The sequence below is a fragment of the Zootoca vivipara genome, chromosome Z2 (assembly GCF_965207765.1).
Source record: "Zootoca vivipara chromosome Z2, rZooViv2.hap1.1, whole genome shotgun sequence".
In the NCBI taxonomy this organism is placed as follows: domain Eukaryota; kingdom Metazoa; phylum Chordata; class Lepidosauria; order Squamata; family Lacertidae; genus Zootoca; species Zootoca vivipara.
The window spans coordinates 35,733,024-35,758,920 of record NC_142585.1 but is presented as its reverse complement, the minus strand read 5'-3'; the positions used below and the strand labels follow the sequence as shown (position 1 = coordinate 35,758,920).

Sequence of the window (25,897 nt, the reverse complement as noted above, 5' to 3'; positions counted from 1 at the left end):
TGAGGAGTCTCGTCTTCTGTCTGGAGGTCACATTCTCATGGTGGTAATCTGTCAAGGGCCATCCTCATCTCTCATTTCCCTCGCTTTCTTCCTGCCACCTGTTTTCTCTCTCTCTCTGCCTCCTCTTCCCTTTCACTGCCACCCCTTTTTCTTTCTCACTGCTACCTCTTTCTCTTTCTGTCAGTCCCCCCTCTCTCTTCTCTATCCCTCTCCCACCCTATCTAGAGAATTGTCAGCGAAGGGAACAGAACACTATTGTCAAATACCTTCCAAACTATAGAGGACTCACCCCTCTCCACCTTCCATCACCCCATTTCTTTTGACTTTCTCTTCCTCCTCATCCCACACCTGCCCTCCTTTGCGCTCTCCACCTTGGGAGAGGAGACCCCATTCTTAGGCCTCTCTCCCCTGCAGAGATGAAAGAGAAAGCACTCCAGCTTAGCTAGATAGAATTGGGCACCTTTTCCTATCAAGTGTGCATTTCCTACAATAAACTTAAATTTCTTACTTTGCATACTCAGGTGTGACTCAGTGTGATGGCAGTCAGGGTAAGGTGTGCTGCAGATGGATCTATTGCTAAGCAAAGTGTCCACTAATACAGATAAACTCCAAACACTATTAGGGCATGACTTAGGGAGAGTTCTGAGGGCCAGAGGCAGGGGAGGGGCCTGCCTCTGGCCCCCAGGTCTGAGGTTCCTGAACCCATTTTAGATAAAGATCTCATGGCTGCTGGTGCTGCTTCAGAAATAAAGCAGTCATAGTCTCCATCCAGCCCCTCTCATGACAGATGGCTTGCAAGAGCGTGGCACACTGGAGTAGCTGAACACACTGCAGGGTGCTTAGATGAAACTAGAGATTTCACCATTTTGATGTTTGCATGATTTCCCCTTGCAAGTTTTTATTAATAGTGAATTATATAGCCCCCTGGCAGAACACATTATCAGCTGTGTTACAGCCCAATCATATCATCCTTCTTATCCTCACATTATCCTCCATGTTTGATTGATACAGCTGTAAGAACATAGGAAGAGCCTGCTGGATCAGGCCATGTAGTCCAGCATACTGTTCTCACAGTGGCTAAGCAGAAACCTGTAATAAGCAAGAGCCCTTTCCCACCCTGGGGTTTCCAGCAACTGCCTCCAGCTGCAGAAGAAGAGCATAGTTAGTTACCATTGTGGCTAGCAATCACTGACAGCCTTCTCCTCCATGACTTTGTCTAATCCTATTTTAAAGCTGTTGAGGTTGGTGGCCATCACAGCCTCTGGTGGGAGCGAATTCCATAAGCAGATCGTCGTCTTTGTGATGGAGAGGATACTTGGTCTCCATGTGACTTTACCCTGTCTCTTATGGTACGAGGAACTCTGAAGGCAGCTTCCTCCATGGAACCGTCTTTATTGTAATACACATAACTGAATTGCCATATATTCCGGCGTATAAGACGACTGGGAGTATAAGACAACCCCCCCAACTTTTCCAGTTAAAATATAGAGTTTGGGATATACTCGCCATATAAGAAATACGACCCAGCGTACAGTATAAGACGACCCCCAACTTTTGAGAAGATTTTCCTGGGTTAAAAAGTAGTCTAATACGCAGGAATATGCAGTACATCTTTATTTCTACAACTGGCATAAGTGTTCCACTATACGTGCTTTTTTTGTTTCATGTATTGTTTATTTCACAATAAACATTACAATAAACATTACAATAAAACATTACAATTAACATTACAATAAACATTTTTTTTGCAAATGACATAGTGTTCTTTCGTTATCCACTTCTTTTGTTTCACAAAATTTATACACTGTTTGATTGCAAACAGATCCTCTAAGCAGCTTACACAAAAAAACAAGAAATTGAAACATTAAAAGTGTCAGAATGTACTTGCAGTATGAACTCTGGGCTATTAGATTTGTAAGGTGCTTGGGGCAGAGACTGCCTTGTTCATTCCTGACCTTACAAGCTACTACAGTACCATTTTTGGGTGAACAGCAGAGTTTTTTATATATTAAAAAATGCTTCCAGTGAATGAACTGACAAATGAATTAATTGATTAAATGTTTAATGTAGAGACAGAAGGTGCTTAGTCAATTATGAGCTTAATCAACTTCACAAATACAAACAGACCTGAAATCTGAAACATGCAATGGAAGATTATAGTAGGGTGCCCAGGCTATGCAGAAGCTGGAGCTTTTATTCTCGGTTTTATCTCTGGATGATCCTTAGCAGGCAGTGGTGGTGTAAAGGCCCTGCGCCAGGGGCCCAATCCTCACAGGGATTTCTGACTGGAAGGCTTTCAGAGCCCTCTGGTACGATTCCTTGTCTTGGAAGGTGGAGAGGTGTGGACATATCTGGAAGGAGATGAGATGGACATTGGTCAAATTACCGTTGTTGCGGCAATGATTTTTAAAATTTAATTTGATAATGTACATGAAACAGAAAAAACAATTATAAAGATGGAAATTACGTAAAAGATGAAAAGCAAAACTATAAAATAAGCACATAGAATAAGCAAGGGACGCGTGTTCTGTTTCTGCCTGAGGCGAAACGGTAATGTAGCTGCCCTGCTGTTGCCTCGGCTTAACTGGGTTTTGTGCCACTTGCCTGCAAAGTGGCAGCAGTAGCTTCCACTGAGAGCTTGCAAGATTTCACCAAAAGCCAGAGCTGCTGCCAGTGGTGGGGTGGGCAGGGTCCCCATGGGGCTGCTGTCTCTTGGACTTTTGCCACCCTGGTGGTTTCCTTACCCACCTGATGCATGGGCCGGTTCTGAGATCAAGTACACTTGCATATGGGTTGAATGACAAAGTCCAAGCCATCAACGAAAAAAAGCAAGTATAAAAGGTGCCTTCACGTAAATAAACATTATTATTATTATTATTATTTTGCAGATTTGCCAGGCTGCTGCTTAACGTTGTCTTGAAATGATGTTTTCACTGTATATGCAATAAAGGAATGCCAAATCATATAGAAAGGTTCTAGTCCCTGTCAAAATATCAAATTATGCATAGGTTTTTTCCATTATAAGTTCTACTGTATTCCAATATGAATGGTACCAAGTGTCCCATGTAAGTTTGGGGGCTGTTTTCCACTGAGTTGCAATTACTATTCAAGCTGCCATGATATTATTATGCTTATTATTATTATTATTATTATTATTATTATTACTTTTTAATCTCTTTTCTTACACAAAGGAACTCAAAGCGACTTAAAAACATGCATTAAAACCAACATAAAACAGAGTTAAAGCTAAAATCTAAAGCACCTCCATATTCACAAAAAAGGCAGGACTAAGACATCCTACTCGGAGACAGAGGCCATAAATGAGCCATGGAAGACAAGTGGATAATTGTGTAACTTTTCAGGTGGGTTTTCGATGTGTATCTACTAACTTCTTTTTTACAGCACAAGGTGGTGAACCTTTTCTAGTCTGAGGGCCACATTTCCTTTCAAGCAAGCTTTCAGGGACCACATCACAGTGGTGGATGGAGCCAGAAGCAAAAGTGGGTGGAGCCATGGATGGGGTGTGAGTGGGAGCTTACTGAAAGCTGCTTTGAGTTAATTGTATGGGAAAAGTGACTAAATAATAATAATAATAATATTAATACTGCTGTCAGGTAACATTTACATTTGTTGCTCTGGGCCCACCACCATCAGCACGTGGTCCCTGAAAGCTTGTCCACAGGGGATTATGGCCCTCTGCCTGAAAAATGTTCCCCACCCCTAAGTCAGGCAGAATGTGGAGCATGTAATGGAATAGAATTGTTTCTGCCAGTGTCCCTTGAGGGTAGCTGCTAGCCAGAGTAGACAGCACTGGTCTAGATCAGTGTTTCTCAACCAGTGTGCCTCCAGATGTTTTGGGACTACAACTCCCATCATCCCTAGCTAGCAAGACCAGTGGTCAGGAATGATGGGAGTTGTAGTCCCAAAACATCTGGAGGCACACTGGTTGAGAAACACTGCTCTAGATGCACCAACTTTCAACCTGGTCTGAGGCAGTTCCCTAGGAGAGGTCCAGGAGAATTAAGAGGCCAACCTGTTCTTGCCTGTTTTCAATGGTGTTTCCTTGCCTCTAACTATCCAACCTGCCCATGAGGCTTCCCACCCTCTGGGAATGGTTGATTAAGTCCTTTGTCTCGGGTCCATTTTGGGAACCTTATCCTACCATCATCAACAAGGCTTAATGAACTACTCCGATACCAAAGGCTAATTTTCTGATTGGCAGACGAACCTCCAGCTACAAAGATAATTGTGGACATTCAGGTATTAAGTCCTCAAATCTCATTAGAGCAGATCACTTGGCATTTTCCAAGTTAGATATCTAAATCCATAATTAGACTCCTGTATAATCAGGCTTTATTTCTTTCTTTTTTGAGGGTGAGGGTGGTAGATCTCCCTTGGCTCCCTTCGAACTAAGCAGGTAGACACTGTTAGGTTCTGCATCAATGTCATTTTCAGAATAGGAATTCCCAAACTGTCTGCTGTGTATGCTAAAAAAGAGGCATTGTTAGAGCCTTAATAATTAGAATAATGTAAACCCAAGGTGCCATTCACAGAGTGGAGTCTCTGTTGCATCTCTGCATGAGTCCCTGATCTGGCCTGGGCTCCTTTTTGTCAGGAATCATACCCAGTGCATGCTAAAATATGACGAGTCAGGTAGTGGTCGTGGGTAATTGGGGAAGAAGGTAGGGAGTGGGGAAGAAGGTAGGGAGGCCAACTGTAGGTGGTCAGAGCCAATGACAGGTGCAGCCACCACCCCCATCCTCCTCCAGCTGGTCCTCATCTTCTTACATCTAGTCCAGGAGTGACCCTTGTCTGTCAGCTTCCTCCCTCTTTGTCTCATGAGAACATCAAGAGAGCTCTGCTGGAACAGTCCAATGGCCCATATAGTCCAGCATCCTGTTCTTACAGTGGCCAACTAGTTCGAAACCCTCAACCAGAACCCAAGCACAAGAACACTCTCCCCTCCTGTGATTTCAAGCAAACAGTACTCAGAAGCATTACTGCCTCTGACCATAGCAATCGTGGCTAGTAGCCATCAAAAACCTTCTCCTCCATGAACTTGTCTAATCCTCTTTTAAAGTCATGTGGGTTGGTAGCTATCACTGCCTCTTGTGGGAGTGAGTTCCATAGTTTAAATATGTGCTATGTGAAGCAGTACTTCCTTTTATCTGTCCAACCTCGCTGGGTGTCTACGAGTTATCAGGGTGGCCCTTGTAGAAATTGGCAGGGAGGTGGATGTGGAGAAATGTTTTCAAGGCAATAGATGAAAAACGCAACTGTCAGGCTTAGTATGAGCAGCCGGCATGGTGGAATGCCTCTAATACAGACTAACACAGTGAATCATCACATCCAGCCATGAAACGCTGCTCTAGAGGCAGTGGTGGGAGAAAGTGGAAACTCTTTTACTCTGGCCAGATCATGCTGATTAGAAAGCACCAGAAAGCAGTCCTAATGTTTAAGGGGAAGATCTGGATTATTATGAACTTGGAGGACGATTTGAACTTTAGAAAAAAGACGGCAGTGGACAGTTGCGAGGAATTCCCAATTTCTTGAAGCATGGGAACCCAAATAAAAAATTCTTTAGATGATTTGGCATAACATTCGGTTTGATTGATATATATATGTGTATAATTTGAAATATTGAATGTGATATAATTGGTTTTAATTGGAAAATTAATAAAAATATTTTTAAAAAAAAAATAAAAAAAGAAAAAAAAGAAAGCAGTCCCAATGTTTTTGTTTTGGTACAATAAGGTTTGAAAAGGTTAGGTTTATGTGAGCATCTGTGAGCCTTTCAGCAGTAGATACTCTCTGCCTCCTGAGTCTGCCAAATATTCTCCATGCAAATCAGTCCAGTTGTAATTCCCACATTATACTCTTGTTTGAGATTTCTCAGAGACAATTTTTTTCTTTGAATTCGTATGATCTGGTTTGATTCTTGGGAGCAAAATGCCTGCCTGGGCACGAACATTCCTAGTCTCAGCACCAGAGAGAAATAATGCTATTTATTTATTTCTCTGGAAAAAAATGAGAGCTTCTCTCATTATTAGGGGCACTTGAAAAGTATGGATTAATCCCAGGTCAGTCGTTAAAGCCACAGCAAGGGAACTTGAGGTTAGAGGTCTGTATCTGACAGCAGAAAGCGACAGGATTGTGCATTAAAACTGTCAGACCCTAATCACCCCTTGTTCTGCTTCTAAACTCTATATTGGCAAATAAAATGACATTTACTCTGTAACCCTTCTCTCTCCAGCTGTGACACACACATGTATACCCTGCCAAATGTGTAGAGGATCCTGAACCCCACAGCTCTGGCTGCTTTAATAGTGGACACTCAGGGCTACACCCGTCTTTTCTTAACACAGGAATGTGGAGGTGGGCTTTTTTCACTGACAGCACCATTGTTGTGCAATGCCTACCCTGCAGAAATGGGAGAGCCCCATCAGCATTGGCATTCCCCTGGCTACTGAAGTCATGCCTGTTTAGACAACTGTTCCCTTGACCTCCCAACTTGACCTGAACCTCCTCATTGAATAATTTCAATTGTTGCATTGTTTTGCTATGCTGTTTAAAGGTTTGTTGTATTGCAAACTTTAATTTTTGATGTTTTAAACATTCTGACAGAATTCTTGTATATTTTAATTACATGTAGATTTATTTTTACCAGTGGTTTTACACTTTTAAACCTCTTGGAAGCCTTTTTGGAATGTGATATATAAATAACCGTGTTTTCCCTTTTTTAAGAAACTGTCTTATAACTTTTTTCCTCAAAAAAACACAGGGGGCTTACTTTCGGTGGGATGTCTTATTTTTTTATTACCGGTATGGTTTTTACAGCTCAGGGCACTGGCTCAGGGCGCTGCTGGGCTCTCTTGAGTGCTCGGCGCTGCAGCAGCCACCGGTTCCGGGTGGCGGGGTGGCAGGTGTCCTTGGCTGGGCCAGGCGGAGGCCACTGGCTCAGGCACTCCGCCTGCCGCTGCAGGGCGCTCAAAGCTCCTTGGCCGGGCCAGGCAAGGAAGAAGCAGTGAGCCCAGCAGTGGTGGCAAGCATAGAAGTGGCAGGGACGGCGGTGGATGAGAAGGCGGAGCGCGGGGATGCAGCCAGCAAGGCGGGAGCGCGATCAGCTGTCAAGTGGCGCTCTTGGAGCTGATCGCGCTCCTGCAGTGCCAGCCGCATTGTGACTCTGTGAGCGGAGGTGCCTGTGGGGGTTGGTTTCCGCGGTGCGGAAGTATGGCTTATTTTCGGGGTATGTCTTACATTTCTCAAATGCTTAAAAACCCTGTCATGGCTTACTTTATGACTACGTATTTTAAAAGGGGAAACAGGGTACCATACATGCTTCCACACACAGGGTCAGTGAGACGAGCCCCCCGCAGTGTGCCTTTTTGTCACCCCCCATAGATGACACCCAGGGTGGACCACCCCCACAGCCCCCATTCCTACACTCCTGTTTCTCCTCACAGTTACAACAGGCTTAAGGGCAAACACACATGCAAGTGGTGCGATTTGGCCCTCCCTAGACCATGCCAAGCCAGGAGAGCTGCGATTGGTGTGCTCTGAATATTTTGTGCCAAATACCCATCCGATGTCTCAATGCATGAGGAAGATGCACAGCCAGACAGAAAACACTGAAATGGTGATATGCCCCTCACCCCACAAAACTAAACAAAACAAACCTCTCTTATCCACAGAAAAAGGAGCAGATTGTGAAGATAAGCCGTGCTAAATCCTGACTTGGTGACGTGCTAGCTTTCCCAGGGCGGTGAGTTTTTGATGTGGCAGGGAATGCTCAAGCACAGCTTCCCGCCTCCTGCATACCATGAGCGTTCCCCCTGAATGCATACATTGCTCCGGAGTGCTTGAGGCCCTCTGCCTCTGGCCTCATAGGGCTGGTACTTGTTGTGAGTGTTTTGTTGCTGTTGTTGTTAAGGCACCTACTAATTTGAGTTTCTTCCATGGCAAACCCATCTCTTATTTTTGTGGCCTGGGGGAGTTTAAAGACATGAGGCCTTTATCGGAGAAGGGAACAACTGTGTCGCCCCTGGAACCCGGAAACACACAGATGTGCTCAGGTACACACCCTATGCCACATCTCTCTGTATATATATATACACACACACACGGATGCAAATGATATCCGCAAAAGCCATCACTTGCGAGGCTTGGCAGAAAATAATGAGAAACACTAAATCTTTTATAAGGTCAACACTCGAGCAGCTGTCAAACAAGAAAAGATTTTAGCGGGAAAGGCGGGAGAAAAAAAAAACTTCCATCGCCTCATTAAGCCCTACAAGCCTGGGCCTGGCGTGGTGAGGAGACGCCGGGGCGCCTCCGTTTTGTGTCAGTAATTTGTGGCGGAGGAGGCGGAGGTACCGTGCAACAGCCAGTGCCGAAGGGGCCTAGGGGGAAGCTGGGGGATCGTTAGCGCGCCAGGCGCGGCCTCGGTTCCTAATTGGAACCATTGGGCATTATCAACGGAGATTTTGCTTCGGATGCCTGACAGCTAGCGTGGCCCAGAATGATCGCCCACTTGTCAGTGTAAAAGACCATTAAAAACAGACCATTTTGATTTAATTGGAGGCGGTGCGCTGGGGGGCTCAGGTGAGAAGCCTCATCAGCTGATGGCGGCTGCGGAGGCCCTTTAAAAAAAATCCTTGGTATTGATGTGTTCTCAGCCTTCTCTATACCCCCCCACGTCCCTTCAACCCCCCTCCTTTTCATAAACTGTCTGGGAGTGAAAGATCGGTCTCCATCATGCCAAGAGCCACCTTCAATAGGGTTGTCAACAAATGCTGTGACAAGTGGCAGAGAGCGTGGTAGCAGGTATTTAAAAATATATATATATTTGAGAAAGCTGATGTTATCTCTGTCTGCAACAGAACCAAACTCAGGAAAAGTACACGTGATCAGAGGGCCACCGTTGGTCAATCCCTCTCTCAACTGTCCTCTTTTTGGCACCCTATAGAAGCATTTTTGTTTAGGCAAGCCTATTATAATCTAGTGCATTTATATCCCACCACTTCCCCCAATGAGTTCACGGTGGCATACATGGTTCACAACCCTGTGAGGTAGGCTAGGCTGAGAGGCAGTGACTTGCCTCAAGGTGCTATGGGGATTTGAACCCCGGTATTCCAAGGGGTTCAATGTCCATGGAGTTTTCTTGGCAGGCATACTGGAGTGGCTTGCCAGTTCCTTCTCCAGGTGGATCACGTTTAGTCAAAACTCTCCACTATGACCTGTCCATCTTGGGTGGCCCTGCATGGCATAGCTCATAGCTTCTCTGAGTTATTCAAGCCCCTTCGCCACGACAAGGCATTGATCCATGAAGGGGATGCTCACTGGAAGGACGGATCCTGAAGCTGAGGCTCCAATACTTTGGCCACCTCATGAGAAGAGAAGACTCCCTGGAAAAGACCCTGATGTTGGGAAAGATTGAGGGCACTAGGAGAAGGGGACGACAGAGGACGAGATGGTTGGACAGTGTTCTCGAAGCTACGAACATGAGTTTGACCAAACTGCGGGAGGCAGTGCAAGACAGGAGTGCCTGGCGTGCTATGATCCATGGGGTCATGAAGAGTTGGACACGACTAAATGACTAAACAACAACATCAACAACATTCCAAGTCCTAGTCCAACATGCCAACCATTATGGCGCACTGACTCAGGTGTTTAGAAAGCTGGTGTGAATTTAATCCGCTTGTCTAAATTTTATTAAATAGATAATAGTAAATAATGCCAGAACTTGAATGTTGGAAGTTTCTGGGTGGAAGAAAGGCAATACTTTATCACACTGTTCACACTAATACTCCCTCAGTAGATAGTGATGGTCACCAGGTTTGGATGGCTTTAAGAGATGATTACACAAATCAATGGATGATGATGCTACTGATGACTAATGTGGCCCCTGCAAGGTTGCCCAGAAGGTAAGGCTCCTCATCCCTGAAACAAGAGGCCTGTTCCTGCAAACAGGACACATTGACTGCCTCATGTGTTCCCTCAATATCCACAAACTCCCCTTATGAACTTTTTATATGAGATGGCTTGTCAATGGGTCCCCTTCTGAAACGGTTCTGTCATGTAGAAAGAACAGAAAATGAAAAATCCCAACAGTAAGCAAGACAACCTATACTGACCCACTGTGTAGCAACTCCAACTCATTTTAAAACAAAACAGACTTTTAATTTCCTGACATGGAGGGCCCAGGAGGATGGTGTGAGCGCTGCTTGTTGACTGAGTTCTAAAATATCACACCCCTCCTTCTGAGAAATTGAGGAAATGTAAAAATACATTCTCTCTCTCTCTCTCTCTCTCTCTCTCTCTCTCTCTCTCTCTCTGTGTGTGTGTGTTAAACTTCCATTGTTTGTTTTCAGGAAGAATGTGGCTGTGAGTTAGTATCAGATCCTGCAGTGGGTGTCAAATTCTGATGACTAGGATTGTTCTGGAAAAGTTGATAGAGTGGACCTCATTCACAATCCAATTGTTGATGAGGAGGCTGATTTGGTCTGTATCACTGAGACTTGAATGAGCAGCGTGGAGTTGGTCTCAGCCAGCGGTGCCCACCTGGGTACTCAGCACTGCATCAGGGCAAACTTGAGGGTTCAAGAAGGGGAGTTGCTGTGGTCTATAAAGATTCTTGTATCCATTGGGAGCTTGATTCCGATGTTACAGCAAATGACTCTCAAGGGGTGTCCAGAACATTGTCTAGTCCTGTTGAATTGCATGAGTTTCAGGTGGTAAGGTTTGAGGATGTGGGCAAGGTACTTGGATCAGTCAAGACAACCACATGTACGATGGACCCTTGCTGCTCTTGGCTGATAAAACTAGCAGAGAGGAACAGCTGGCTGGGCCAGGAAGGTGATGAATGCCTCTTTGTGAGACAGAGAGGTCCCTGCCTGCTTGAAGGAGGTAGTGGTAAAACCACTCCTTAAGAAGCCCTCACTGGATTTGGAAAATCTAAGTAATTACCAGCCAGTTGACAATCTCCCTTTCTTGGGCAAAACTCTTGAGTGGGTAGCCATGGACCAGATGCAGGCAATCTTGGAGGAAACTGATTTTCTACATACATGTCAATTGGGATTTAGGCCTGGTTTTGTCACAGAAACCACTTTGGTCACCCTGTATGAAGTCAGGAAAGATACAAGGGAAATGTGTCACTATCAATTGTCCTTGTCTCTTAGCATCCTTCTGGAGCAACTACCCAAGCTGTGGGTGGGTGGCACTGATTTGCAGAAGTTCCAGTCCTACCTTTCAGAGGGTGATGCTTGGGGGATGCTCTTTGGTCCTGTGGAGGACCTCTAGGTTTTTTCCTCTAGGTTAAATTTTATCCTGTATGCTGTTTAACTTCTACATGAAACCAGAGTGGGGTCATCTGGAGCTTTGGAGTACTTTGTCAGCAATATGCTGATGACACACAGCTCTATTCCTTTACAACTGCAAGCGAGGCAGTGGATGTGCTGGACTGTGGGCCTGCCTTGGCAATGGGCTGCCAACAAACTGAAGCTCAATCCAGATAAGGCACTGTTAGTGGGTGGTTCCCTAGACCAGATGGATGGAAGGTTTCCTGTTCTTGTTGGGGTTACAGTCCCTCTGAACGAGCGGGTATGTAGCTTGAGGATACTTCTGTCACTTGAGGCTTGGGTCACCATGGTGGTGCAGAGTGCCTTCCATCAGCTTCTGCTGTGCCCCTAAATGGACAGGGATAGCCTAACTTCTGTCATCTTTGGTCTGGTCACCTCTAGGTTAGATTACTCCAATGTGTTATATGTAGGGCTGCCTCTGAATACAGTCTGGAAACTTTAGTTGGTGCAGAATTCAGCATCCAAGTTTGAGCATATGACACTACTCCCGGCCCGACTACACTGGCTGCCAATTAATTTCTGGGTCCGATTCGAGGTGCTGGTTTTGACCTATGAAGCCTTAAACAGCTGAGAATCACAATATCTCAAGGACCGCATCTCTGCATATGAACCAATCTAGTTGGCATCTGCTGGTCTCAGAGGACAATGGTGGAGTACACCTTTGGGAGTGAAGTCAAACTGTTGGAAGGTTGCAGTGTCTGCTGTGGCTGTAGAGACTGATACAGGTGACACATGCTTTGTTGCAGCTGGGGCAGATGAAGGCGCCCGGTTGTGCTACTGCAGATGCACCATGGTAGGTAGTTTTTTCTCTCTGCTATCTTCCCAGTGGTCATTCCTCCTCTGGCTACAGCTATGGTTGTATGAACCTGCCTGTCTGTCTCCAGGCATTGCGGTCAGCTGCAAGGGATTCACAAATGGAGGGGGTGATGTTGCCAACCTTCATGTCATGTTTACAGACATCTTTGTAACATAGATTTGGTCTGCTAACAGGCCTGGTGCCTGAAGCCAGCTCCTCATAGAGCACGTCCTTGGGGATCCTGCCATCTTCCATTCTGTAAATATGACCAAGCCAACATAGATATTGCTGAGACAGGAGTGTGAACATGCTGAGAATGTGGGCTTGGGAGAGCACATCTTTGTTTGAGACTCTGTGCTACCATGCGATGCCCAAAATCTTCCTGACGCAGCAAATACAGAAGGTGCTGAGGCGTTGTTCTTGGCAGGTGTAAGTTGCCCACAACTCACTACCAGAAAGCAGCATGCTCAACATGTAAGCCTGGTAGACCTTCACTGGACGTTAGCATCACATTCTCCCATGTCCTTTTGGAGGGGCGAGCCACTGCCGTAGCTGCCTTGCCAATGAACCAACCAAGACCCTGCAATCATCACCTGAGGCTCTTCTTCATGTATCTCCTCTGTGACAGCACCAGAGGATGTCAGAATGTGAATGAGCCTTCTCTGCTGCGGCTTCCCACTTGTGGAGTGCCCTCTCAAGGGAGGCTTGCCTAGTGCTTTCATTACGTATCTTTAGGCAGCTTTATACATTCTTTTAAATGTGCTTGTGGGAAGGGGCTTATTGAGTTGTTACCATTAACTTTTATTTCTATAGCGCTCTTCATTTGAAGATCACAGGGTGGTTTACTATATAAAAACACAAAAAAATGCATACTGTCATCTGTCATGGATGCTTTAGTTGAGATCCATGCACTACAGGGGGTTGGAATGGATGACCCCGAGGGTCCCTTCCAACTCTACAATTCTATGATACCGTAATAAAAAAAACCAAAAAGAAACAATACCCCATAGCTTGTTTAATTGACCAAAGGCCTTTATATGTAAGCACTCATGCATTTGGTGTTCTCGTTTTGTATTTTTATGTTGTGAACTGCCCTGTGATAGTTGGATGAAGGGCAGTATACAAATTAAAAGAATAAACAAACAAACAAACAAACAAATAATAAAGCATTATCATACGACTTTAAGGAATCATGGCTTCCTCCAAAGAAATATGGGAGCTGTAGTTTATTAAGGGTGTTGAGAGTTCCTAGGAGGCCTTGTTTCCTCTCACAGAGCTACAATGGCCAGAATTCACCAGGAAAAGGGATGGATTTTTAAACCACTCTGGGAACCGTACCTTCTGAGGGGAATAGGGTCTCCTAACAACTCCCAGCACCCTTAACAGACTACAGCTCCCAGGATCCTTTGGGGAGAAGCCATGTCTGGTAAGATAATGCTTTAAATGTATGTTATAGACATATGTTACACAAAGCTCCTTTGCTTGCTTTCTTGGAGGTTGTTAGCCGGAATAGACAGGATGCTAATTTTCTCCTATTCCCAAAGAGTTATGTGATGCTAAGCAATTGCTGCTGTGTCTGCACTGGCAGATATACTACAGTTCAGCAACTTTTGCTAATCCAGTGCACCTTCCCCCCGCCTGTTCCTGATAGGTCAGTGAACTGGCGGGGAAACAAGCAAGCCCCGTAGGGTCCCAGGAGGCACAAATTAGGGCTATTTTCCCGCAAAGAGACGTCCAAATATGAACCAAATCGGAACGGCGGCATGAAAATCCTGTAAATCAAACGGTTGGCTTAATAGCATGTGCCATTATTCTGGGGCACTGGGGCCTGAACTCTGCATCCAAATGCGAAAAAATATTCAATTTGTCTAGCCTTTAGTGACTGAATGACTGTGTAATGTCACAGAGGCTTGGCCCGGAGGGCAGGAAAGGTGGACAGACAGCAATTAAGTGGGCAGTGGGGTGGGGGGCAGGAGAAGGGTTTCAGTTGCAGAGAAATCCTTCTGCGTGGTCCAGGAGGATGAATGAATGAATGAATGGTTTGTTTGTTTGTTTGTTTATTGCATTTATATCCCACATTTCCCTCTAAGGAGTTTAAGGTGGCACATATGTTTCATCTCCCCCATGATTTAATCCCCGCAACAACCTTGTGAGGTAGGTTATAAGCTGAGTGAGGCAGTGACTTGCTTAACATCACACCCAGTGAGCTACATAGCCAACTGCAGTGTTTGTGTGTATGTTGAACCCCAGTCTCCCAGATCCTTGTCTTCATGTAATCCCCACAACAACCCAGGGAGGTAGGTTAGGCTGAGAGTGAGTCACTGGTCCAACGTCACACAGTGAGCTTCATCACCGAGTGGAAATTTGAAGGCTGGTCTCCCAAGTCCCAGTCAGGGACACTAAACACTACACCAGGCATGGGTGAAGGCAACTAGAGTGATGGGGTGGCATTAGTTGTGTTAGCCTACATGCTCCCCCCCCCCCGATAACACAGTGCATAGTTTAGGAATGCAGAAGCTTTTACAGCCCAAGGTCTGCATGCCCCTCGGAGCAACCTTCCGTGGGCAGGAGGGGCATTTGTTAGTGGTGGGTGAGACCAGAGGCAAATGTGGGTGAAGCAATGGATGCAAATGTTATCTCTGTGCAGTGGGCTAGGTTCTATACAAACTCACCCCTGCTCTTTATCCAGGGAAGCAAGAGGCGTTTTGAAAATTCAAGAACACAAAAAGGAAGGTGTAAAGAGCAGTTGGTAGGGCATGTGGTCTGGAGAGAGACCTGAGGGCCCCACAGAAAGGCTTTGAAGGCCCTCAGCTTTCCCAGACAGAACTATGGATTAGATAACATGACCAATCACCAACTTGCATGGGAGCCAGCTCCTAGGGGACGAGGAGGCTTCAGCCCCCCCCCAATAAAATATTTGAGGAGGCTGGCCCCTCCCAAAATGGATGGGCATTGCCATCCAAATGGTGTGCATGCACCGTGTCATATGATCGGTTACGCAGGGTGGGGCTTACCTGGGCCCTCCAATATTTTATTCAAGTTGGCCCCCTTGCCAACTTGGATGGCTTTGGAAGATGGAGCCCTGGAGGTTATGGCTATCAATGGTTATTAGGGACTGCCGGACTCACTATGTCCTGGACTGAGCATGGAGATCTTTCTGGGAGTCACTAATAGCAGTCCCTGATGGCTTGAACATGCCACTCATATCCACCAGGAGCCATGCATTCAGTATGGTGGGCCCAGTCTCATGGAACGGATCCCTCCCAGTTGAGGTCAGACAGGCCCCCTCCCTAGTGAAATTCCAGCAGCTACTGAGACTTTTAAAGTATTATTTCAGCAGGCATTTTAATTTTAACTGATTATTTCAATTGACTTTTTAAATAAAAAAATCTCACTATATTGAATTTCTCATACTGTACTCTGCTCAGAGATGATTGTAGTTAACTGGCATATATAAATGGTCTAAATAAAAACAAAATAAAATCAGAGCAGTGTGGCTCTGAATACCGGTCACTGGGAATAGGGATGGAGGACTTGTTAGTTGCAGTTACTCATTCTCCCCCCCCCAATCTTAAATTCAGTTTTCCACCTATCCACATAAGTTTGTGGATTTGTTCTTTATTTCATTTCATTTCATTTTTGGTCCAGATGAACGTAATTGGGCAAAATCAAAGATGATCTATGAGCTAAAAGACTTGTAAATAATTTAGCATCTGCATTTATCAAAGAAATAGGCCTATATGAGTCAACACATTCAAGGTCTTTCTATGGTTTGGGGAATACTATTATAGTTGAGGTCTTCCATGTTTTGGGGATCTGGCCTTTACTCAAGTCTCTCTAGAAAAAGTTTGAAGAGGAGAAAAAATTGTATCAGTTCAAAAAAGAGGTTTTATTTTAATAGGCCCATAATTTTTAAAATAAAAATTCCTCATGAAAGTTCACCAGCATTTTAGCGCATTTTTAAAAATCTACACATTTTTGTATGCTAATATGCAAATGATTGCAAGGCAATTTTCCATTATGCGCTTTTTTTCATAGATATATGCATTCTTATGCATGCTTAACTTGCACCATATGCATTGCCATACATCTCACTTGGCAGGAGAAGTGCATTGCAAAATTCAAATAACGCAAATTTCAGGGGATGACATCATTTCAGTTCATATCTCACTTTGGAAAATGGTGAATTGGGTAGGTTTGTTGCAAAATGTAAACTGAATAAAATCCCCTATTCTGGGGAAGACCAGCAGGAGAGGGCTATTCTGACCTCTTTGTGACTTTGTCAGCGACCTCTCATTGGTCTCTATGAGAAACAGGCTAGTGAACAAGACGGCATTTTTATCTGATCCACCAGGGCTATTTTTATGATCTGATACAGTTTTACCTTGGATCCCGAATGCCTTGGTACTCAGATGTTTTGGCTCCCGAATGCCACAAACCCAGAAGTGAGTGTTTTGGTTTGCGAACATTCTTTGGAATCCAAATGTTCGACAGGGCTTCCGTGGCTTTAGTTTCCATTTTGGAAGTCAAATGAACTTCTGGAACGGATTCCAAGGTACAACTGTACTAGCTTTCTGCATGTGGGGAGTATTAAAAATAGGTGAGTGTTCAAAGATGTAGGCAAGCAGTGTGTGTGTGCATGGGGGGGGGCACATCATAGCTGCCAAGTCTCCCGTATTCCCTGGGAAACCCCCAATTTTCCATCTGTTTCCCGCTGGCAGCCCGGATTAAAAAAAAACTTGTAAATCCCCCGGATTCTTACAAGCCCAGGGAGGCTCCTTCTGCGCATGTCTGGAGTCTCTGGACATGCGCAGAAGCGATTTTTGGTGCTGCGGCCATTTTGGAAATGGGCAGAGCATGCATAGAAGCAACTTCCGGTGCTGCTCTGCCCAGTTCCAAAATGGCCGCAGCGCGACTTCCGGTGCCGATCCCGGATTTTTCAATCTGGGAGTTGGCATCTATGGGCCACATGCCTATGGTAGCCAGGATAAGAGGCAAAAGTAGGCACAGCAACAAATGTGAATTTTACCTAGTTTCTACACACATGCACCATTCTCTATCTTCCATCCACGCAAGCAGGAGGAATGATCAGACCAGTGGCAGGTCTTGAGGTCTCAAATTTCAGTGGTACCCTCTGCAACACCAAAATTTGATGCCCCTCTGCCTCTTGCACTCCATTGTAAATGATAGCCGTGCTGTCCTAACAGAGCCTCTGAGGCTCTGCGCCCAGTGTGACTGAACCAGTCATACTCCCCTAAATCTACCTCTGATCAGAAAGGCAAAATAATTCTTGAGGAGGGTGCAAATGAGGGCTGGTGAGGGGTGTGGCCTGTGAAGAAGCCCAAGGGCCATGTAGAAAGGCTTCAGGGGCAGCATTTGGTCCCCAGGCCTGATGTTCCCCATCCCTGATGTAAACACTGCCACCACCAGGCTGAACTGGCCACAATTCAAGTGAAGAGTTTAAACCGCTTGGTTTTGTTGAACGTACCATACTGACTCAAACCACTGCAAGTGTAAGAACAGGTGGGCAGTGGGATCAGTCGTCCAAGAAAATCTGGGCCTCCTCTCCTCTCTTGGAGGATTTGGCAAAGGGCCCAGAGGGAGTGAAGTTAGCAAGCAAAGACTCCCAACCCTGGCTTGTGAGCGAGCGACTGCAATCTGTTTGAACAGCCCCTGGGTCGTGATCTTCCACTGACACACGCTGCTGCGGCAGACCCCACACTGACAAGTAGCTGGGATAAATTATTACTGACATATGCAAATGGATATGCAGAGGAAGGCAGGGGCATAAGTGGAGTACAACGAGGCCGAGGCAAAACGGGGGGTGGGGGTGGTGGGAGTTTAAAAACCCAGCCACACTCTTTTCTGATCAAAGCACGGTGCTTGTGATGGCATGGAGTGGCCGTTACAGGAATCTGCATGCCCTTTTTTCCTGTCTTGAGAGTAGCATTAAATAGGAAACTGGGATGTGTGTGTTTGGAATTGCAAATATATGACACCCCCACTCCTGGGATGGCCACTTGATCATCAGCAAAAGTTAGAACAACGAGGGCAGAGGTTTCCATTAAAAATGTGCATGTGCTAATTTACAAGGCATAGAGGTAAATGTAGGAGTAAACGACTATCTTTTCAACAGATGCATTTGCCCAGAATAGGGAAGAGGATGTGCGGTGAAACTGTGTGCCTGCTCAGGCTGCTATTGAGATGCTGCTGATAGTTGATACACAAATTTGAGGCTCTCCCTGCTTTTGATTCTTTATCTCTAAAGCAGGGGTCTGCAACCTGCGGCTCCGGAGCCGCATGTGGCTCTTTTACACCTTTGCTGCGGCTCCGGAGCGGATACGAGGGGAGGAGGCGTCCGAGCCATGCGCCGCCTGAGCCATGCGGCGGCGCCCGCCACTCCCGCCAGATACTCGCGCGGTGCCCACCGCCACCGGAGCACACAGTTGCGGCGGCGCGCTGTGCACCTGCGCCCTGCACGGCACCCGCCGGAGTCCACAACTCTGCTGTGCGCGTGCGCTGTGCAAAAAGGACGCAAGGTGACATTAGCAGCCCGGGGAGCGTGATCGGCCCCCTCCCTGCATCAGCCCCTCCCCGCCACATTTCTGCAGCCAATAGGCTCACGGGGGCGGGGGCGGAGTTAATTTTTTTAAAAACGGGCGCGCTTCTTCCCGCCCAGCAGCAGAAAAGGCTTGCGGGCTCGGAGCGCGTGTTTGCTGCTGCTGCTGCTCCTGCCTGCGGGCTGCCTGTGGCCTCCTGTCGGCCTGGTCAGGAGATTGAGGTAGATGTATTAATCAATGGGTTGATTCAATATGAGGAAATTTTATAAGTTCACTTGATGGGAGCAACACACATGAAACCATACAGGTGTCCTAATAAGGGAGTCAGAGTTTTGCCCATTCCCAGTAATCAAGGCAGCCCAAACTCATAAGGCAGTGGTTGCTGGTGCCCATTCCCAGTCATAGCTGCCAAGTTTTCCCTTTTCTCATGAGGAAGCCTATTCAGCATAAGGGAATTTCCCTTTAAAAAAGGGAGAACTTGGCAGCTATGTCCCCAGTAATCAAGGCAGCCCAAACTCAAAGTTATTTTTATAATGACGAGGATGACATTGGGCCCTCATTATTAATTATTATTTACATCAGGCACTGATTATGATTTATGGTACACTGGGGCCCTGATTAATTTTCTATGGCATTTTGGGACATTGATTATTGGGCATAGCAAATTTTGCTATGAGGCCCTCTGATTTCTAATTACGTCCCTGTTTTGCGGCTCCCAGTTTATTTTTTTTCTTCAGAAACGGGTCCAAGTGGCTCTTTCTGTCTTAAAGGTTGCAGACCCGTGCTCTAAAGTATAGCCGTACCTCGGTTTAAGTATGCCTCGGTTTGAGTACTTTCAGTTTAAGTACTCCGTGGACCTGTTTGGAACGGATTAATCCACTTTCCATTGCTTTGTACCATATTTTTCGTTGCATAAGATGCACTTTTTTCCTCCTAAAAAGTAAGAGGAAATATCTGTGCGTCTTATGGAGCGAATGCATGGTCCCTGGAGCCGAATTGGCCAGGGCCTAAAGGCAGATCCTGCTCTTTTTTTTTTTTTAAGGAAGAGCTAAAGGCTAACAAGAGGGAATGAGCTGAAATGAACCAGCTCAGCAGCTGATTGCAAGAGATTGGGGAGGGAGATAAGAGAGCTAGTTCTCTTCCTGGCCCCTCCCGGCCCCTTGCCTAGGCCTCAATTGTTGTCTGCAGAGGGAGATGTGACTGGCTGATTAGATTATCTGTCTGGAAACTGTAGAAATGGGTCATTTTCCTTTCCTATAGAAGAAGCTGCAGAACTGTGAGTTGAACCCCATAAAAACAGGATTTTTTCCCATTGCAAGGAAACTCAGCAACTTTGAGCTGATCCTAAAATTGGAGCTTTCCCCCTTTGCAAAAAAGATGCACAACTCTGAGCTGACTGCCCCCCCCAACGGGGCTTCTCCCATTTGCAAAAAAAGCTGCACAACTTTGAGCTGATCCTAAAAAAAATGGAGCTTTCCCCCTTTGCAAATATTTAATGAGGGAGGCAAAGGCACCTAGGCCTCTAGGAGTTGGCTGCTATGCCTAGGACAATTCAAGAAAGCAAAATATTTTTTTTCTTGTTTTCCTCCTCTAAAAACCAGGTGCGTCCTATGGTCAGGTGTGTCCTATGGAGCGAAAAATACGGTAGTTTTAGACACGGCAGCTCTTCATGCAAAATTGGGAGGGGAACCTCTAGCCTAAAGGGTGACCATGGCCCACCAGGCGTCCAATTTGGCCCATGAGGCTATTTTGCTCAAACCATGCCAAGCTGTCCATCAGGTAGCATCACTGGGAAATGGGCAGAAAGGCGAGGATTAGTTCTATATTGCCTGCATCTACCAGTTCCCTGCAAGGGACTGGTGCATACATCTAAAGTGGGAGAATTTAGCCCTAAATTCTCAGCTGATAAGCAAGAGGTTAAGTCCTCCTCAGGCCCCTGCAGAGAGCAGGGCAGAAGTCTCCACTGATGATGATGATGATAATAATAATTTATCATTTATACCCCGCCCATCCGGCTGGGTTTCCCCAGCTACTCTGGGTGGCTTCTAACAGAAATATTAAAATACAATAATTTATTAAACATTAAAAGCTTCCCTAAACAGGACTGCCTTCAGATGCCCTCTAAAAGTCTGGAAGTTGTTTTTCTCTTTGACATCTGGTGGGAGGGTGTTCCACAGGGCAGGTGCCACTACTGAGAAGGCCCTCTGCCTGGTTCCCTGTAACTGGGCTTCTCGCAACGAGGGAACCGCCAGAAGGTGACAAGATGAGAGTTCAATCCTGCTGGGTGCTGTTTTGTCAGCCCTACCAGAAGATGTTGGGGATTGAGCCTGGGACCTTCTTCATGCAATGTGAATGCTCAGACAACTGAGCAATAGCACTTCCTAAACAGGAGCAGAGGAATGTGGCTTATGTTGAGTCAGACCGTTGAGTCAGCCCAGTGTCTGGTAGTGCCTCATCAAGGTTTCAGACAGGGAGTCTTTCTCAGCCACACCTGGAGATGTTGAGGACTGAACCTGGGACCCTCTGCATGTGAGGTTGATGCTCTACCCATGAACTATGGCCTCTCCAGAGGTTGAGTAATGTTAAGCTGTGAGCCAACTCTTCAGGACCTCTGTCATCAATGCTATGTTCACAAATGAGTCAAGGCAACAAGTCTGTTTGTATCTCCAACGTACCTTCTGAAAGTGGGGCATTTTCCAAAGAGGATCCGCCTGCATCGGAGGCAGGAATTTCCTGAACAGCGTCGTGCGTGTGTCATATGTCTTTCCTCTGCGTTTCTAAAAACAAGTACGGCACACAGATTAATGTGCTGCCAACCAGAACGTTGCTGCAGCAGAGATTCTCTTGTGTTGCATCAAGTGACAAGGGCCTAAGAGAACATCAGAAGAATCTGGCTACTGGATCAGGTCAAAGGCCAATTCTAGCCTAGCATCTTATTCTCACAACGGCCAACCAGATGCCCCAAAGGGAAGCCTGCAAGCAGGATGTGAATGTAACAGCTCTCTCCATTTGTGGTTCCTAGCAACTGGGATTCAGAAGCAGCAGAGAGGCAGAAGGTAATAAGCGTCCTGTTTAATTAGGCTACTAAAAGGACCACTTAGTCCAGCATCCAACCACAGGCAGCATCTAAGGGCATCAGCAACTCTCCCCCCTTGTGACTTCAAGCAACTGGTCTACAGAGGCACATTGTCTCAGACAGTGGAGGTAGAACACTGTCATCATGGCCAGAAATGACTGATAGCATTAGAGTCAATGAATTTGGCTGAAATATCCATTTTAGCAGAGACATATTCACCTGAAGCTTGCAAACAGACAGCAGGAAGAGAACTCAAAGGTCAGTCCAACACCTCCACCAGGGAATCCACTGCTAGAGTTCTTGATAGTTGGGCATCCAGCCTCCTTCAGATGAAGGAGAGTCCATCACCTCCTAATGTCCCTCCTAATGTACGCATGTATTGATTTCAATATTTATATCCCAACTTTTTCTCCAAGGAGCAAAAGGTGGCATACTTAGCTATCCTCCCTCTCATCACAATAACCCTATGAGGTAGGTTAGGCTGTGAGTGAGCAACTGGCCTGAGGTCACCCAGAAAACTGTTCTAATTTTGCACTTTGGAGAAAACACATCTGCTTAATTCTTTGTGTAAAGTATGATCCTTAGGACTAGCCTCTGAATGAACCCTACACCCCAAATGAGGAAACAAGTTTTTTTTTAAAAAAAAAGAGGTAAAAATTATACTGAAGCAATCCAAGACAGTAAAGTCCAATTCCTTCAAACAAACTTTCAAAGAAATTACAAATGCTTTTGGTGTCACATGTTAAACATCTCTTGTCCATGCTAACTATGAAGAAGAAGAAGAAGAAGAAGAAGAAGAAGAAGAAGAAGAAGAAGAAGAAGAAGAAGAAGAAGTCACTTTTCACCATAAGCTCCCCAGTGTGGGTCACAGCAATTTTAAACACAACATTAAAAACAGTTTTAAAGAAACTACCATTTGAGGGGTTCTTAAAATATGCACCCCATGCATCAAAGGCTAGGGTAAATAGGTGAGACTTCTTATTCCCCCCCCCCAAGTATATAGGCACAGATCCATCTCTGTGGGGAGTGAGTTCCACAACTTAGAGGCTGCCACTCTCTGCAGGGTCACCACTATTCCATGAGATTCTGAAGGTGGTGGATCTACCATGAAGGCTGATCCTGGCATCAAAGGAAATCTGTAGGGAAGGAAGTGGTCTTTCAGATATTTGGAGCCTAAGTTGTTTACAGCTTTAAACACCAACACAAGCTCCTTAAGTTGGGCCTAGAAATGAACAAGCAACATACCTCCAATCTTTCATCATGGAGTCTGTCAAAACCCACATATCTTCAACTAGTTGCTGGAAACCACAGGAGGAGAGTGTGCTCCTGCTTAAGGATTTCCCACTGAGGCATCTGGTTGGCACTGTCACAACAGGTTGCTAGACTAGATGGGCCATTGGCCCGATCCAATAGGCTCTTCTTATGGAGATCTATTGTGATAGCAAAATCTCCATACCCAGGCACAGTCTATCTTGGAATACCAGATGATGAGGAACAACTATTGGAGAGTTGCTGTTGCATTCTGGTCCTGCTTGTAGGCTTCCATATGCCTCTGGTTGGCCACTGTGAGAATAGGGCACTGGACTAGATGAGCCATTGGCCTGATCCAGCAGGTTCTTATGCTCCTAAGGTCTGCTCACCTTCTGCTTTTTTTCTGCCTTCTCGGCTTTGACGATGGCTCTCTGCTCGTCCATCCACTTCTCTTTGTATTTGTGCTGCAATAGATCAAAGAATGGCGTGGAGGGCCTGGGGGAAAATGGGAAGGGAAAGATCTCATGGAAGAAGGAATCTATAAATGAATCCCTAATAATAAAAAGCCATATAACTGGATCAGATCAAGACCCACATGTGCCCTCTAGACATTGCTGGACTCCCAACATCCTATCAGCCTAGAGGTGGGTGGATGCATCAGTTTCTGCTGCTAAGTTCCTCTTTTTTGCAATCTTTGAATCCACTTCTCCATAGCTCCACCTCAATTGATTGATTTCTTAAATTCTTGGGAAAATCCACCAGCTTTTTAGCATGAATTTTGCCTAACAGTCGCAACTTTTTATATGACTTTTTGACTAACATCTCCACCTGTTTTGCAATTTCCTTTAACATAATACATTATTTTCTACATCATACTTGCATGCATATATATCCCATGTGCTGCTCTGGTTTGCCAGAAGCGGCTTTGTCATGCTGGCCACATGATCTGGAAGCTATACACCGGCTCCCTCGGCCAATAATGTGAGATGAGCGCGCAACCCCAGAGTCGGTCACGACTGGACCTAATGGTCAGGGTCCCTTTACATACATACATATATATATATATATATATATATATATATATATTCCCTATAATATACCCTGTTTCTCATATTTTAAGACATAACCCATAAAATAAGCCATAACAGGATTTTTAAGCATTCAAGGAATATAAGCCATACCCCGAAAATAAGACATAGTGATAGGCGCAGCAGCAATGCCGGCCGCGGCAGGAGGAGGAGGAAAAAAATAAGACATCCCTTGAAAATAAGCCATAGTGTGTTTTTTGGAGGAAAAAATAAATATAAGATGTGTCTTATAATATGAGAAACACAGTATGCATTTTTGTAAACATTGTTTGGATAGAGAACTTCCAACCCAAAATTTGGGAAAATGTAAATTATGAATAACAGCTTTGTTTTCATTTGAGAAGTGTGAATTAAGTAAACAAAACTGAATTTCCCTACATCCAATCCCAGCTGGGCCAATGGTCAATGGTGATGGGAGTTGTAGTTCACAACACTGGGAGGCCAGTAGATTGTGTGGCTGGACTACAATTGCCATCACCCCTAACCATTGGCCATGCTGACTGGGGTTGATGGAAGCTGTAGTCCAACAACATACAGAAGTCACAGAAGGAGTGGGACCCTACCTAAAGTCAATGTTGAGCAGCTATAAAATGCCTTCTTCATCATAGCCAACGCTTTAAAAATAAATAAATGGTGGAGGTTGCAGCCATTTCCCCATCATGTATGCAAGTGGTCACTCTTCCCAAATCCCCCTCCCCTAATTTATTTTGCTCCTACCATGAATTTTATTACTAATTATTGCACACTGCAGGCTTCAGAGGAGCCTTTGCTAATGATGTTATTGTTGGATATTCTTTCTCTCTCTGTGAGAATCCTTTGTTCCAGAAACAGAGAAGAACAGAGAAGAAGTTTCAAGAAGCAGCAGAAGGCTGAGATTGTTTTGTTTATGCAAGGACATTTTCTATGAGAACTGTTCTTTGGACACGCACAGTATGACGGGAATGGTTCTGTGTAACTTGTTGTGCGTCTCTTGCTTGCGCCTTGCGGTGAGAGAAGCAGAGTGTCTTGGACTCTTGTTGGACTCTAAGCATGCCTTGACCATGGCAGTGGTGAATGTCTGTATATATTTGCTACCAATATGCTTTTATGCCTGTCAAGTAAACCTCTACACCTGACTGAATCTTTATGGTGTCCATGTGTGTTATTGCCTACTGTGTGTACCCTCAACCCCAAAGACGCTTCCAAGGAAGGAGTTGCATTGAGATGTAACTCTGCTGAGTATGGATCAGCGAAAGTGATGCCGGACCAATCCTTCTAAATCATCCGTCAGAGGTTGATAATGATTTACCCAACAGTTATCATACTCTCCAACATTCTGCAGAGGAAAATTGGGATGTGTGCAGTAGCCAGCTGACTTGCATGAGAACATGCCCCCCCCCGAATATACATGTTTGCAGTTGCAGCCACAAAGTTTTCCACGGCATCTTCTGCTTTTAACGGCATCTTCTGCTTTTAACGGCATCTTCTGCTTTTAACAGAAGCATGAGACAAAAACAACAGAGAGCTTTTCAGTTTTGTCAACTTCATTAAAAGCACTCTGTGATTCTCTTACAAAAAGAAAAAAATAAAATAAAACAACAAGACCAAAGCAAATAAGAAACCTAAAAAATTTTTTCCACCTCGTGGAAAATTTCTTCCCTGCAAGTACCACTATTTAATTGAGCAGCAAACACATGGATTTTTAAATGGATGGGCAAAAAGAGGAAGCATGGGTAGGCATTTCCCCCTCCATTGACACTTTTTTGGTGCTATGCAGTCAGAAGACAGTT

General features: G+C 45.3%; 1 protein-coding gene across 1 annotated transcript in view; it reads right to left on the bottom strand.

The window, feature by feature from the left end:
* Positions 1 to 1,599: 1,599 nt before the first annotated feature.
* The window catches only part of CFAP77 (cilia and flagella associated protein 77), a 96,150-nt gene continuing 71,852 nt past the window's right edge, over positions 1,600 to 25,897 (bottom strand). The window contains exons 4-6 of the mRNA XM_035102217.3: positions 23,430 to 23,535; positions 21,389 to 21,490; positions 1,600 to 2,351 (exon numbers count right to left, since the gene is read on the bottom strand). Of these exons, the coding sequence (XP_034958108.1) occupies positions 2,223 to 2,351; positions 21,389 to 21,490; positions 23,430 to 23,535 (337 nt within the window). The 3' untranslated portion in view covers positions 1,600 to 2,222. The remainder of the gene's footprint in view (positions 2,352 to 21,388; positions 21,491 to 23,429; positions 23,536 to 25,897) is intronic.